The following is a 16,200-nucleotide window of genomic DNA, read 5'->3' on the forward strand; positions in this document are numbered from 1 at the left end:
CGTAAAGTTTACATATATCCTGGCTTTATAAGATAATATTCCAAAGCAAACCAAGCGGGCAGTTCCATAGCATTAGGATCGTCGTCCTCAGTTGACGGCCCTTTGGACAGGGTCGTAAATATAAGTACTCGGTAGTAACTACAGCGTTTTGCATATTGCGGTTACTTCTACATTACCTGCTGGAGAAAACAAATGAAAACTGGCTAACTACATTACAGAAGAAAAGAAAAAAATATGACACATATTTTCTGAAAATACATCGATTTAGTAGACAGCACTGAAATCTAGTGAAACCTCCCAAGGCGCTAAGCTGGTGAAAGTGAGCCCTATTATTTGGGCAGGCAAAATTCTACACATGACCCTTTAACGTCTACCTTCCAAGTAGGATGCACGCGCGCACTGCGAGTGTTCGAGGAAGTGTGCCTTTAAAGTTCCTTACACAACACTGCAGACTGCGCACCTAGCATAAAAAAGGCGATCCAACCGCACCGGTTTCAGCCGCCCTTGAAGACTAATCTTGATAAAAGCATCCTCAAGACTGTTTTCTGGCACGTTTTTAATCGTCGTCTTATGTCTTTGGCTTGACTCGTCTGGCATCTAGTCCCCCGGCCTGGTTTCCGCCCATACACTGCTCGAACAGGTCCCAGTACTCTGTGCTGTCCACCCAGGTCGCCGGACAGCCCGTGCGGCCGGCCTTGTGCATCCTCGCGTAGTCGTAGCACGTGACCACGCCGTCGCCGTCGCAGTCCGTGCCCCACTTGTTCATGTAGTTAACCACGGTGGCCTCCGAGCAGCGCTTGTCCTTCAGGCAGCCCTCGAAGTCTGCGATCGTGGAGAGAGAAAGCGCACGTCGCCTGGGGGTCACGGACAGTGTCATGGACGCGTCAGAGATCTCGACAACTTCTGCGCATTGGCAAACGACCTAAGGTTAGCCTGTCTTTAGAGGTACGAAGCGAGCGCTCGCCGCTGACGGGGAACAATCGAAATGCCCACGTCCAAGAACGGCGTATGTGTATAAGAGCGTCTAAAAGGTTGGCGGGCTTCTATTTTAGACAGCCAACTGCGTAGGGCAGGTGGAAGAATATGTGATGAATTATCCTGTGTGTTCGTTTAGATGGCGGAAATTTAGTGAGACCGGATGGTTGTCTGGTAGTGACCAAGCAAGAATCGTGATCATAACAGGGCACGGCTTGCGTTTCTTAAACCGTCAATGACATACTATAGGGATTTTTTAAGGCCCAGGCCCGTCCTCGTGGATGACCTTCTATGAGTTCGCTTGAGTGTCTCCGATGTAAAGGAACTATTTGGCCAGTGCAGTATCGTGGCTAGCCCAGACTCTTTAAAGCGCCACACGCAGTAGTGATACAGGACCGCTGGCAGGTACGATGCTCATTCAGACCAACATGGACAGGGGTGAGGATTCAGTTCAGGACATCTGGGTTCTGAAGCACGAGCTTTCGCTCCAGATGCCCCCGATCCCCCCACCCCCGCCCCCTCACCTTCGGCAGGACAAATAGTGCGATTCATGCTACTTGTACTCTGTACACTGAGAAACAAGGTACGCTTGTACAGTCTCCCACAATACCAAAAACCCGTTCACCTAGGCAGTTTATGCTGTGTCTCTGAGCATTACTTGGCCGGAAGCACTACTTCTAGAGAGGGAAATAGAGCCTAACCTAACCTAACTTCAATTGATGTTAGCCTAGCCATTGCGAATTCAGCACAGCTGATTGAAACTGCCTCGTCCAATGGGTCTTTCATAATGGTATAGAGACTGTACATTATGTGTGTATCTGCAGCTCAAGTTCTCGCTCCACACGTTCCCGATCCCCCCCCCCCCCCCTTTGTAATCGGCAGTAATTGTTTTGTAATCAATCACTTTGTTTCTCCAGAAGCGCCTAAAAGGTTGTCGCTCGGAGTGTCGTTTATAACGTTGATAAACGTTTTTCGAGCCAAGAAAGAAAGGACAATGTGCGAGAGAAATAAAAAAAAAAAAAATACAGGACCGCCAAGCTTCCACTGCTACCCGGTAGATGGTGCCAGTGTGTCCTTTCGTCATAAAAGATTCTAAGAGGTTCCAAGGCACTCGGTCTTAAGAAGTCGCAAGTGTGCGAACGGGCCTTTACACTTTAGCAGAACGAACGTTGGAAAAGAGTTGAGTGGGGAGGAAAAAGCCGTCAATCATGACGAGTGAGGAGGGGGCTTGTCCTGCTATTCTTAACCTGCAATAGACTATTCGCAACTCTAGCGAACTACAGGGGAAGCTCTGGCCAGGCAAAATGGCGGACGAAAGGAGGTCCTTTTCGTCGTTCAGCACGCGGACCACCATCAATTTCTTGCACTGCAGGATAAAATCGGTGTTACATATGAAAGCAAAGAAATTTTTCGTCAAGTGAAACATTCTTATATTTAGTGCGTAGGAACGACACGACGAAAGCATAGAAATGATAACTGGAAATGGTGTTCGTTTCTATGCTGCCTACGAGAACCAAGCCGCGATAGCAGACGACAGAATCGAAACGGCCTCCTCTCCTGAGCTTCTCGTCGTTGCCGCTGCGCGGCGTCGGTTTCGCTGGAGTCACCAATAGTAACTACGGCCTCTCTTCCAACTTACGTGGGTAATCTCCCGGCTTGCCGGCGTCGACCCAGTAAGCGTACGAGATCTGGTAAGGTCCGCAGTAGTAGGAGTTAGGGCCCGCGTTCGTGCACGCCAGCTTGGTGTTGCACTTGGTGCTCGCCTGAAAAATAGTGAAGTAGACACAAATGCTCATTCGTTCTCGCAAGAAAAGAAAAAACAAGGTTACACGAACCTTAGCTCTACACGCCGAAACGTGCTGAATATTAGGATGATCGCGGTAAGCAAATCCAAGGCCGGGCTACAGTAAAAAGGCGCGTTGTCGCTGCGACCTCAACCATTCCCCCCCCCCCCCCCCCCCCGCTACATTTTACAAAACGTACTACACGCCATCATCAGCATTCTTTAACACATACTTCGCTCGTGCTAATCTGTTGAAATTTTCCCCCACAAGCAACGAGTAGAATTCCTTCCCCTGTGATATATCAACAAGTGATTTTTGCATCATCACTTGAAAATGTACTCTACAAGTGCTAGTTTCCTTTTCTGTGCGTGTTCCAGCCCTGTAATCTATTTAGAATTATAGTAATGGTACGTGTTTGTATTTCTTCGAGATCTTGTCAGCTTTCATTTTTTCGTATACTATTCATTGCTAAATTGTTCGTGGTGCTGAATCCCCGTCTTTTTTTTATGTGTTTAATGCTTTTCCTGCTTGTACTGTTCTAAGGTCCGCAGTATGTAATAAATGAATAAAGTAAAATACAGTGTTTTAACTCCTTCTAAGGAGGCAACCACAACCTCATCGTCTTGGCGTCTTTGTTCCGGGTTCGAATTTGAGGAACTTCCGTACTACAGTCGGTGACAGGTTAAAGAAGTGTCCAAACAGGATACTTCAGAACGCGTGAAGCGACACTTCTCCGAAAAATGAAGTTGAAGTTCAAGTCCGGCCGTCCGTCTTCTGTTCGGACATCCACCTCACAAATATCACGGTTTTCCTCCTCCGCTTCTCTGCCTTTCCGCGACGTCGGTGCCTGCTCGCCTGTTCTGCCGAGGCCTGGTATCCTTCCCTTTCCCGTTTTCGGGATTAGACTTGGGCAGCAGCGGAGGCCTTAAGAGAGTGACTGACAGCGTACAGAGAACGTGAGTGGCTATCCGCACTCACGTGATGAGCGTACTCTAGGCCTTCGTGAAAGGCGCAATCGGACTATGGCAAAAAAAAAAAGGCGTTCCCCCAGAACAAAAAGAAGAAAAAAAAAGCGGTTCATATAGCGAAGCAAAAAAGCACTTCATATAGCGAAGAAGCGTCGGCTCACGCGTTCGTGAAGTGTTCTGTTTGGACCGTCCTTGAAGAACACAGGGGAGGCCCTTCCCACCTCTCTCTACTATGGCAGAGCGAACGCCGGAGAGGAGGTCGCCTCCTCTCCAGCGTTCACTCTGCTAGACGCTTCTCCAAACGACACACTTCAGAAATCCTGAGGCAACACAACTCCGACGTAAGTCGTGCAACATTCCGCTTCCGTCCAATCTTTTTCTTGTTTAGACGGAGTGTTTTTTGTTTGTTTTTTTGTGCTTAGGGTCAGGGGTGTCTCAAGGGGTCTCGGAGCCCTCGCCGTTTTTTAAGGGTGGTTTGGGACCCCCCGCCACAGCTCTGGCGGTGATCGAAACACAATCATAAGTACTCTATCTTGTAATCAGAAATGTTAGTGTCTTCCCTATTCAAGTTTTGTTGAGTAACCATCTCTAGACAGAAAAAAAAAACTATGTTTTGAGTGGCCATGTCGATTTCGTGTGGAACAAAATGGCGGACATTTCAGGGACATTATCAATTCTTAACGAGAAAAATGATCGGAATCCGCGTTGTTTGGTCGGTTTTGTTTCCTGAGAAACATGTGGGGTGAAGCCAGACGCAGACTGCGCATGCATCATACAAAAGACACATCTGCAAACAGGAGTCACCGCAATGTCCGTGGTTTCAATGCCACGTGCAAAGTTTTTCCATAACTTATTGTCATGCGGCATTCGAACCACGGATCTCGCGGAAACTGGCTCTCGAACCTGTATGCAGACTGTCTTTTGTATAAGCAGCGTGATCATACAGTCACGCCTCCGGCGGTACGCTTCAGCTGTGGGGACAAGAAAACAAATGTTCAATGTCTTGTTTGTTTTACATCAGACATCGAATATGACGATTCGAAGGCCGCTCCTCGTGGGTCCAAAGCACTGGTCAAAGCGACGCGCTCGTGCCCAGCTCGTGCTAGGCGAGCTTAAATTTCTTTGTTTTGTTATGTTGGTAAAAACCGGGCTCTGGGGACAACAAGCTCGATAAAGCTCCCCCTATAGTTCGATCTCCTGCCCAATAGCAGGCATTCCGAGATGTGGTGCTTGTGACCTTAAAGCACGATGACGTTTACTCCTCTCTGTGGTAGAAATCTCCGTCGTGTGAATACACTATTAATCAAGCCAGTTCTGTATCTAATATGAACCCCCCCTCCCCCTCCACTCTTTACCAGAGACCCCTGCATCTTACGGGAGACTTTAAAGGCGTCATAAAATGTTTTTTCGAAAATTTTGCGTATGCTTATTTAGATTACCGGTCCTCTATTATGTAACCCACGTGCATTCGGTTTATAGTCCGGATCCAATTATTAGCGTAAAATAACACTTTCGGTTTCCCGGAGAGCTTCCCTTTTAGTTCTACGACTACGTCACATCAAGACGGCAAATCAGAAAGTTTTGATTTTTGACGTCACGCTACAAAACAAAGGCGACCAGATGCTTTCATTAGTTGCAAGATGTCCGATCGGTCGGACCTCCCCAAGCTTCAGAGTCACTTAATCGAGCTCAGCCGACGTTTTAGCCTTGTGCCTTATGCGGACAACCACTTCGACGAGTTCGAGACCGGTCACCATCCGACGGCGACACGGTGACACCGACAACGAAGACGGGACGAGCTCTCTGCAGCAAGTTACAACGGGACGTGCTCGTTCCGTGTCCAGGCCAAAACTTTGCCGCACTTTGATGTTCGTGTCGTAGTTCCCCGTTAAAAGGTGATCGGAACACACGTAACCCTGACTCGTGCCACTGTCGTCCGACCCATCGCGGTCAATGGCTCGAAGCCAGGCCGCTCTTCTCTGTGGGTCATCCAGCAGCTTATGAGACCGAATGTCGTTCGCTCTATCGTACTACCTTGTACTGCACATTCTCACAACGCACACGGTCGGCATGGCGAGTGCTGGAACGCATACACAGCAGACGCCAACGACGCCGAGCACACCGCCTCCTAAACCTTCCGCGCAGAGAAAATGCCCAGTGACCAGCAGACGACAGGATCGGACGTTGTTATGGTTGCTGGACGACGGAAATCTCGGATGTGTTTAAAAACGAAACTTGCCAGCAATCACGCGATATAATACCGCCGAATTAGTTTTAGAACGCCTGTAAATTGCTCACTTTTTTCATAACTTCCTTTTTATTATTGGAACACAAAATTAAGTACAGTAGATCCTCAACCTTACGCAGGTATTTTTGTGACGATTTGTTCCTCAAACTGGCACCCTTTGTCGGATGGTCGTTCCATGAACCTACAGGCACCCCAAGAAAGACAATTTTCAAGCACGGTTTGTAAACTGTTGACGCAATATTTCGCCGCAATATTCGAGATTTAAGACCTTTGAGGTTTCATTATTTTATAAAATTAAGTCCGGTCATATGTATTATCTTTGCACGACCACTTTAGTTCCCTACGTCAAAGTTCGCTCGTATCCTCATCGGACGGGAGCAGTTTCCCGAGAGAGAGAGAGGAATTTCCCCTGAACTCATAACTTGTCACCGATTATAGTTATGTCCATCTGCCTGCAGGGACCTTCGCGGAACACTTCTTCCTCTTCGTCTTCTCAAAAAACTTTTATCCTTTCCACTCTGGTGGAAAGGAAAGGCAGCGGAGCTCTACTATGTGCCGCCATCTATGAGCGACAGCGGCAGCCAGACAACCGGCTTGTCGGTTGTCTGGCTGCCGGTTGCCCTTGTTGCTCATAAACGGTAATATCTGTCCAGAGGGTTGTGTCGAAGTTTATTTATCCACGGAAACAAAACTAGGAAAACTAGCCCTTAACAGCTCCGCTGTAAAACTATTTTCCATAAATAATCGTTCACTTGCCGTAAGCCAAAAGTATTTCAATCAGCGCACTGTAGTTCCTTCGTATGTGTACATTGGCACACAGTGCCAATGAGGGTGGTCCAAACAGTGGTTTAGAGTGATACTGGGACGGGAGGGGGCAAATGGGGCACTTGCACCCCCCAGTTCTCAAAGTGGAGGGGGCAAGGCATGTGTTTTGCCCCCCCCCCCCCTTAAACTACCGCCACTGGGCAGGGCAAACATTGGCCGGCGGCGCCCAAGGGATATGAAGGGCACCGCTCCCCCCCCCCCCCCCCCCCCCCCCCAATCAAAAACAAGTTGGTACGCCACTGGCTGACGTCGTCGCGCTTCCGCCGCGTGGAAAGCGTGGGGTAAAGTCCCTCGATAAAATTCACGCTTACAACTACCGCCAACCATTGTTGCGGAAACACGCTATAGACACGTGCCGCGAGTGGGTGTTCCGCCGCCATTCGCTTCCAAGGGCCGCTCATTTCAGGGTGAACTTAATCGCGCCGCCGCTCCGCGGCGACGAGACAGACCTGTGTGAGTCATGAATCTGAAAAAAACACAGCTACCATCTAGATTTCGCGCGTCGCTGTTTCGCGACTTGTGACTTAATGACAAGTTCTCATGAGCTATGATCTGCCAACGCTCTACATTTTCTCTCCAACTTTCCCCTCAGATACCTTGATTGATGGCATCCTTCCACATATTTACGGCGATCTATTTTTAACACACCCCTCTCACACATTTCTTTCCCCCTTCCCCGCTGCCTATGCGAATCTTCCCCCTACCTGGAGGATAACAATCTGCATAGGCAGTAAACCATTTTCCCCGTTTTATACAACACATCCCCCCTTCCCCCCTCAGAGCTGCTCCGCCATTTGCTTCTAAGAGCCGCTCGAGACACGGTCCTCGTGCACTGGTGAACTTGACGCTACTTGCAAGGCTAATGCAATCGAGGTGCTTTAGCGAAGGGGGCATTGTCGCACCCGCACGCAGCTATAGAAAATCCCATTGCTTTATACTTTATAAGCACATTAGAGACCGTGTCCAAGGAAAGCTGAAACGGCTTTAAAAAAAAAAATTTAGTCACCGCTTCTTTTCCGCGTAGTTTTTCTTAGATACTCTAAATATCGCCATAATTTGCCCTCAAAACGACACTACACGTGGAAAAAAAATGAAAGACGTTTACAATCCCCTGTAACGCCGAATTAGAGCGCAGCTCTGGAGGAGGACGAGGGGAAGGTACGGAGAGGGGGCTATGCCCCTCCTCCTCTCCGGCTCGTCTCCCATTTAGGGGAAAATTTTCCGCTAAATTTAGCGGGGAAATTTTCCCGCTAAAATTTGCGGGGAAAATGTTCCGCTAAATATAGCGGGGAAATTTTTCCGCTAAATTTGGCGGGGAATTTTTTTAGCTAAATTTGTCGGGAAAATTGTTCCGCTAAATTTAGTGGGGGAATTTTTTCGCTAAATTTAGCGGAAGAATTTTTCCGCTAAATTAAGCGGGAAAATTTTTTTTGATAAATATAGCGGGGGAATTTTTCCGCTAAATTTAACAGGGGAATTTTTCCACTAAATTTTGCGGGGAAATTTACCCATAATGCACCGCGCGGTTACGCCGACGGCGACGGCGACACCGCTCAAGCCGGAAACGGGCGCTAGAGCGGCGCTCTAAAAATGCAGCCGGTCGCAGAACGATCAACAAGCAGTGGAGACGGAACGAAGCAATTCTTGCCTCGTTCCGTCTCCGCTACGCGTAAGCTCCTCGGACTCGCTAAACTGCCTGCCTCTTCTGTACAAAGATTCTTGAAACAAACACACTGCTAGACTAGCAACCGTTTACTGAAGACAAACCTCTTCGGTCTTCCACACCCATTAGTTCCGGGGCATGAAACTAATGGGCGTGGAAGAATAAAAGGTTTACCTTCAGTAAATGGTTGCTAGTCCAGCAGTGTGTCGGTCCTTTTTCTCTCGCTCTTCGTATATGCTCCTGCGTTCAGACGGCATGTTTCAGAAGCATGAATCACCAACTAGCTCAGGTACACGCACACGCAGTAGCGCAGCAAGTATCGACGACGCACGACGCTGACTCTGCGAGCCGAGGAGCATACGCGAGGGTCCGTTTGTGACGCAATACTTTTAGCTTCTCCTTTTACTCCCCTCTCTACTCACGTTTAAAGGCGTCTTTTTTTTTATGTAATACTGGCACGAAATAGCCTACCCTTTGTGATATTTGTGATGCTTGAAATCGGACTCAATATAATTGAGTGTTTTCAATAAAATTTAAAACCGCTCCAATTTTTAATTTTTGCGTGCCAGCATCTTTGCTAACTGGGCTGTGAAACGCGTTCTGCGCCTGCGCAGCAGCTCTCTTCTGTGAAATATCGACGCTGCGCATGCGTCTACAGCCCAGTGATTTGCCATTTTCGCCCGAGTGATAAACCCTGGAAACGTGTATAATACAGTCATGTCTCCTTTATATAAACTCCGTTAATTTAAACACCACGCAATATGAGGGGAAAACAAACTCGGGGACCGATCCGTCCCCATACAATTTTCCCTCGTTAATATAGGAACCCACAGTTCGGAAAATGAGCAGCTAGTTTGGGAACGAAAGGTGTAAATATATACCTTTTTTCTCTTGTTATTTTGCTTTACCTGCTTTCAAAGAAGATCCACAAGTACAAAAAGAAACATAGATAGGTTAAAAAAATACATACAAAACGTTTTATAAAACCTATAGACCGTTTTGTTTTCTGGTATAGCAACCCTATACTCAATCCAGTTTTCCAAAAACGCCATCGTTGCAGACTTCTTTTCTTTCCTATTTGTTTTAATCAACCTCCCAGACAGGTTATCATTTCAATCTGAGCACACACACTCTACAATCAATATTGTCGCAAGATTCAAATATGCCCCGGGCTAGAACGGCGTCAACCGATCATGGATCACTTTGAGAACCGCTAGGGGGGATTGGTTTTCGTGTTGTGTACTTTGAACCTTATTTGAACTTGCTTAAAGGGACACGCTAACAACGCCGTTAGTTTCCTTCCCAAGTTCGCGTCGATGATCAATCTTCGAATATATGTTTCCCTCTGTTCGCGGTCAGTTCTACGAGTACACAGTATATAAATTACACATCTTAAAAAAGTGAACATTGAAGGTTTCGCGGTGGCAGAGATTTCTGGTTTCACCGTTCGAGTTCATATTTTTCGCTCATCTGTGTGTTTATTGCCCGATGGTCAAATACAAGGTTCGTTGCTTTAGAAGAGCTAGCTCTGCCCGTCGGCTAGAGGCGTAACTTTGAACTGAAAAGGTTTTATGTGTTTTCTCTCTCCCTTTTTCTCTTTCTCTCTCTCTCTCTCTCTTATACAGTCACTGTACGAGTATTGGGAGACCGGCTAAAGCAAAAGCTTTGGTCACCAAAGCTTTTGCGTTATTTTGTTGAGCTGGCCACACGCGCAACCATAATGCGATTTCTATGTACGTTTTCGCAAATGCTGTTTCAACACGTGATGTTGCGAGACGGTTGAGTCGACTAGCCCGCTTATCGTCCAGAAATGTCGTCACCCAAACTTCCAAAAAGCAACAAGGCAGGCGCTCGCAGACCGAGGCACTCGACCGCCATCTTCTTACGGTTAAATAATAAATCATTCTACCTAAAAAACAAAACAAAAAAAAACTCAATGTTTTTGTCAAAAAACGTTGTTGTCTAAAGAATGTAAGGAAGAAACCGCAGACGAACATTCCCGAATCTCGATCATTTTCCCAAGCGGAATCCCCACAAAGCCGAGGCAGATCCAAAAGTAACTCCTGAATGTCACACTAGGATCCACACTAGCGTCACGCAGCATCTGATTTCTTTGTTTCGCGTAATGGTTCCGATCACGCACACGGTTTTCCTGGTACCGGGGAATCCGCGAATCAAACAGGCGCATGTGGCGACAAAGCGTATGGGAAGGTTTTAACGCTCAGGAAGGGCGGATTCACAGTCAATAACAAAGTGAGCTTCATCGTTGGGGCACAACATATAACACAGCATTTTATATATAAAAAAACGCGTTTTTATTTGAATAGGAAACGAGTTCACGTCACTCACTTGACAGATGCAGTCGAGGCACTGCCTTGTGACGTCATCAACTGTCTGGGCAACTGCAGCGCCTGCGCGTAGTGAAACAAAACATTAAAATGTCAGCACTGAGGCGAACCAAGAATAGAGGGGCAAGGTTTTGAAACCTCCAAGCGTACGTTGTTCGGTCTGAGGGTGTCACGACACCAGGACAGTCGCGAAATTCAAAACTGATTTGATATTATAACCCAAGCACGGATCTGGAGTCTTACAAGATCAAAACTAGGTTCTCACAAAAATTTAAAAACAAAGTCGCCCTTACAAAATAAAGATTACGTTCGCAAAGTGAAAGGAACGAAAACAAAACGTAGTATATTGTAATTTGATGACGACAGAAAAACATAGTGGTGGCCACAGCAGTTTTGTATCCTCGCGCCCGCCCACTTTACAGACACGCTTTACTAATATTTGTGGCTGTGTTTCACGAGCGGATTGTCTCAAAAAATTCGTTTGTAAACTTAACGCATACCCTTCCACAGATATGCATAAATGGCGTACAAATCTAAAATGTGATTTGAGTTCGTACAGAAAAGCGTAAAAATAAGACTGGGAGGCGGTACGACTGTACGACAAGAAATGCTATTTCTGATTAGACAGGGTCGAATTGCCCTTTAAAACTTTAGACGATGGCTCTCATTTTCAAGCAGAACTTTACTCTCTTTCTATGAACTATCAGTTTGAGTTTTTCTACTTTTTTAGGGGTTCTTCAAAGTTCGTTACTTTGCTGAGTCTGGTGTTAGTTTTCTAATAGGGATATAAGCAGTTGCGTGTGGAATGCTTTTACTGCTCATCTAGTAATGAGTCGACACATTTCACTTTCTTATATACTTGAAATAGCCGTCTTCGGCGAAACTTTCTCATTCTAGGAGAACTGATGAGTGATGAAAATACACTATAAACTTACATTAAATACAGCAATATCAAGCTTAGGTAATCATCTGAAGTTTTGAACATTTAAAATGGTTGATAATCGCAACTTAAATATATTTATCTGGTGGGGTGTTTAGGTCTAAAATATTATTTAAGTCGCTGTTAGATGGACAAATCAGGTTCCTTTATTGCTTATTTGCAAAACGAAAGCGTCTACTATGACGGTAGAAATGTCACCAGAAGTTACCAATAAAAACTTCTATTCTCCGAAAGTTTCCGAATATTTGAAGGGTTGTGTCGGAATTCACTGAACACAACAAACCAATTTCAGACATATTTTTGAATGGCATAAGAAATCATTGTTTGAATAAAACACGTCTCCTGTCACACGCGAAAATCAAAGCAATTCCAGCAAAAGTCCTTCTGACTACGTATGGTACATTACTTTTTAACCGTGCCCCACTCAATCTTCTGACGTCATTTAACACCATGATGGTGATTGGGTTAATTCACTATAGTAAACTATTCTCGTACCATATCTGAAATATAAGACATTTTTTCAAGCTTGCCCCCCCCCCCCCCCAATACATTCAATATCATTAAAATTACATAATAGACAGGGTTTGCCGTGTATGTTATTAAGTTGTTTTTATTAGATCTGCCCTCTTTGCGAAATCCGACGCCAGTTGACATCAAGATCAAAGCAAAATTACGCATTCCGGCATAAAGACTGCCATCAGAACGTCAGGCACTGAATGACAGGAACAAGAAGTATTCTATCTTTTTATCTTTATAAGGTACAGAGTATAGTTACTTCACATGTTGTAGTATAATATTAGTGAACGCTAGAAAAACAAATAGACATGTTGTGACACATAAATACCAACATAGAATTTGCGCCATTTTGGTAAAATAATTACACGTTGCCGTCCTTCGCTGCGTCTCTGCCGTCAAGAACACTCAGTTAGTCCGAGAGCAACTGCGGATAAGTACTCCCGTACTCATCCGTTTGCGCATGTTCCTTTCAGTTAACGTAATTAAATGTTCCCGTGTGACAGCGAACAAACGAGATTCGGTGGCGGATGTCGTCCACTAGAAGTGACGTAATGTTGCCTTTGTAACGGAGGCATTACAGTCGGCGTCAGGCTAAGAATTCGGTCCAAGAATGGCCTCCACCACGCGCTCGTTGTCTTCCGCGCGTACGACGAAGTGCTGATAAAGGCAGAAAGCTAGCGGCAAAGGCGGAGCATCCACTGAACTGATCAGTTTTCAGCGACTATTATAGTCAGTGAGAGTTTAAAAAAATTAGGGTGCGGCTTGTTATGGTACAGGCTTCTTGCATCGTGATTCGTCCTTCGGTGTTCTTGTCAGCTAAGTCAAAGAAGTAAAATTAAGGAAGTATTACTTTAACACAACCCCTTCGATGGCACGCTACGTCACAGCAAAAAGTCGGCAATAAAAAAATCAATGGCAAGAAATTTAAAAAAAAAATCACCAGACAGAAGCACGTAGCACCAAAAACCCAGGACTCATAACTTACCGAGGACGGCGCACAGGACCAAGCACGCGGCTGTCGTACTGCGATGCATTTCTCAGCGAAGGGTGATGCGGTCTGCTCGTTCTCGTGTGGCCGGCTTTTCTCGACTAAGCGCCGGCTAAAAGCTGGAAGAGCGCGGCCTTCACCCAGAAACCAGTTCCACGCATGCGCCCACGAGGGTCAGCCCTCTGGTCTCGTCTCGCCGCTTCCAAGGTGAACAGGTTTCCTCGATAGATTCCGGAAACATCAGCTGAAACGTCTGCTACCTGTTCGCGTCCGCGTACACAACCCGTTCGCATCCGACGACGGACCGAAGGAAAGATTACGTCTTGTCTTCGGTCCAATCACGAACCGCGAAGGCGCCGCGACATCAACCGGAGTGGCCAATCAACTACCAGAAGCCCGAGTCACTTCCGCAATCTTCCACCCGAAGATGTATATCCCGTTTGCTGTACTACCTTACGATGGACCGCGGAGGACGCCAGGAGCCACATACAGTCATCGACAACTTAAGCAACGCAGGACGAGTCTTATGTTCCGGTCCATCCTAAGGAGGAACGGAGTACACATCCTTGCCGAGCTTTGTGGATATGTGCGTGCGTGAGGGTACGGCTTCGGTTCATCTTGGGGTGAAGGAGAGTCTTGAGGCAGGCCGTGCCTGGTCCTTGCCGTTACCTGCGACCCGTCCCGGAGGAGTTCACGGAGGGACAAGGGCGGCACGTCGACGTCACCGCCTGTCGGCTTTGGGGATTCCCCTGGCGAAGGCGCGTGCGCAAAGGATTTCTCAAAGCCGGTAGCGTCGCGTTGAGCGGTACAGCGGCTTGCACAAATCCATCCGCCTTGTTTTCTGCCTCCTCAAGGCGAACGACCGCCGATTGCTAATGAGCGGAGTCGAACGTGACGTCCGTCAGTCTCGCGGTTATGTGACTCAGTGCCGCCGACGGGAGCGAGGCGGAGAGCGAGGTACGGCTGTGCCGCATCGGCGCCATCGCGTTTTGTTGCTGCGAGGAACGTGAGCTGTTTTGAGAGACAACCGGCGTTATCGGCTCTAGGTGAATTCTTGCGTCACTAACGCGAGAGATCCGTTATTGCGAAGTCTAAGGGGACGTTGCGTCACCTGTGGACAGCCCTGCAGAGACGTGATGCCACACAACAAAACCGCGTGTTGAAATATTTTTTTTTTACAACTCAAGAATTGTTTTTAGGTTCGTGAGACATTGGGCTGAGTCAAGCCTGCAGCACCCCACTTGATTAAAATGTATGCAAAGACGTTCACCTAAATATACTACACTTCACCTTATACAATGAACCGCAGCGGATCCTGCGAGCCATCCCTGCCAATCTAGTACTGTGTGAACATAGCAGAGGCCAGATTCCCGAAACGAGCTTTCGGCCAAAAAGCGTGCGTGCGACAAAACCTAAGAACAAATTCGTATTCACGAATCTTAAGTTACGATGGAATCCTACGACAGCTCCAGAGGTGTCTAACGCACTTTTTACGATCAAATCCACATGGGCGACATCTCGCTCGCTTATGTCGTCGCGTCGTCACGACGAACAATGGGCATTTATTTTTCTACATGCCCTCCACGCGCGTCCCGACTTCAAGCATTAGGAAAAAACGAATAAGTACACTCAAAACTGAACGCCACGGAGACGAAGGCTGGAACCACGGATACTCGTAAAACATTACAGTGGCGACGATCTCACCAACCAAGTGGTCGCCAAAAGCTAGAACGCTAGGTGTAGCATAGCATGCACTCCGACGCAACGTTGCACTGACGTCTCTGGCCTAGACCGTTTGCCCACGACCGACTGGCTTGCTGAATGGAATATGCCCGCGCAACCTTAGTGAACCTTTCCCTTGTGAATGGCTTCAATTCTGACCTCTATGTTTGGGTAAGGGGGCCAGTCTCCTCCCCCCATCGACCCCTTGTTTTCACGGGTAGTGGTGGCGAACGCTTTCGACGAAAAGTGGCACTCTCCTCACTTTTATCACATTTTTGTGTGCTATAGAGCTCAAGTACACGCCGTATAGATTGTCCTCGCAACAGGGGTACGTATACTTTTTAGTATGTTCTTTTTATTCCAACATTAAAGTACACCAACACATCTCGAGTTAGAGCAGTTTTTGCGAGCTATATGCAATGCCGGTCCAACCTTTCTCTGCCGAGCGTCACGTCAGCATGAGTTGCCATTGTCTAAAGCGGGGGTCACACTGCTTATACATGGTACAAAAGACAGTCTGCATACAAATTCGAACGCGAGCCACCGCGAGATCCGTGCTTCGAATGCCACCTGGCCATGACTTCAAGGAGAAACATGGCAATCGGTATTCGAACCATGGGCGTCGGCAGTGGGGTGCAAAAGGGGCAGTTGCCATGCCTAAACCAAACTGTCCCCCCCCCCCCCCCCCCCTTTCCCCCGAGCATGTGGGGTGACCGTTGGTTTGCTGGCAAGCGAAAGAACAACGTAAAGCAATTTAAAAATAAAATCGAGAGTAACTATTAAAACATAAAAAGAAAGATGCCTAGCCCCGCATTCCGTGTAAGAAACAATTAAACTTTTGCCTCTCCGACACCAACCTTCCCCTCCCTCCCCCCCCCCCCCCCCCTCCAAAAAAAAGAAGAAAAATACCTGGGTGGGGGCGCACCCGTTCATGAGAACACCGCAATCCACCGCAATGAACGTTCAGTGAAGATGACCCAGACTCCAGTCCCGAGTATAAAGTTGGTGAAACGGCCCGAAAAAAAAGAGTTCTCAACTTTCTTTCGGGACATTTCATTTTTGCGCACTCTTACATCCGCATCCATTTCTCCGTAGAAATGTTCACTCAATACCGTTGTGTGCGGCGTGTGCCGGGGGCCGTGCGGACATCAGTAAGGAGGTTGGAAAAAGTCGTGGCAAGAGAAAAGGAGAATAAGATTAACTATCTTCACGGGGCAAGGAAC

General features: G+C 47.2%; 1 protein-coding gene across 1 annotated transcript; it reads right to left on the minus strand.

The window, feature by feature from the left end:
- Positions 1-539: 539 nt before the first annotated feature.
- On the minus strand, positions 540-13,367 carry LOC121837938 (lysozyme 2-like). The gene is made up of 4 exons (XM_042293843.1): positions 13,253-13,367; positions 10,813-10,874; positions 2,615-2,738; positions 540-822 (listed from the first exon to the last, which is right to left on the minus strand). Exons 1-4 carry the CDS (start codon positions 13,299-13,301, stop codon positions 569-571), a joined length of 489 nt encoding a protein of 162 aa, XP_042149777.1. The 5' UTR covers positions 13,302-13,367; the 3' UTR covers positions 540-568.
- Between the last annotated feature and the right edge of the window lie 2,833 nt (positions 13,368-16,200).

The sequence above is a fragment of the Ixodes scapularis genome, unplaced genomic scaffold (assembly GCF_016920785.2).
Source record: "Ixodes scapularis isolate PalLabHiFi unplaced genomic scaffold, ASM1692078v2 PGA_scaffold5__190_contigs__length_132052651, whole genome shotgun sequence".
Classification (NCBI taxonomy): Eukaryota; Metazoa; Arthropoda; class Arachnida; order Ixodida; family Ixodidae; genus Ixodes; species Ixodes scapularis.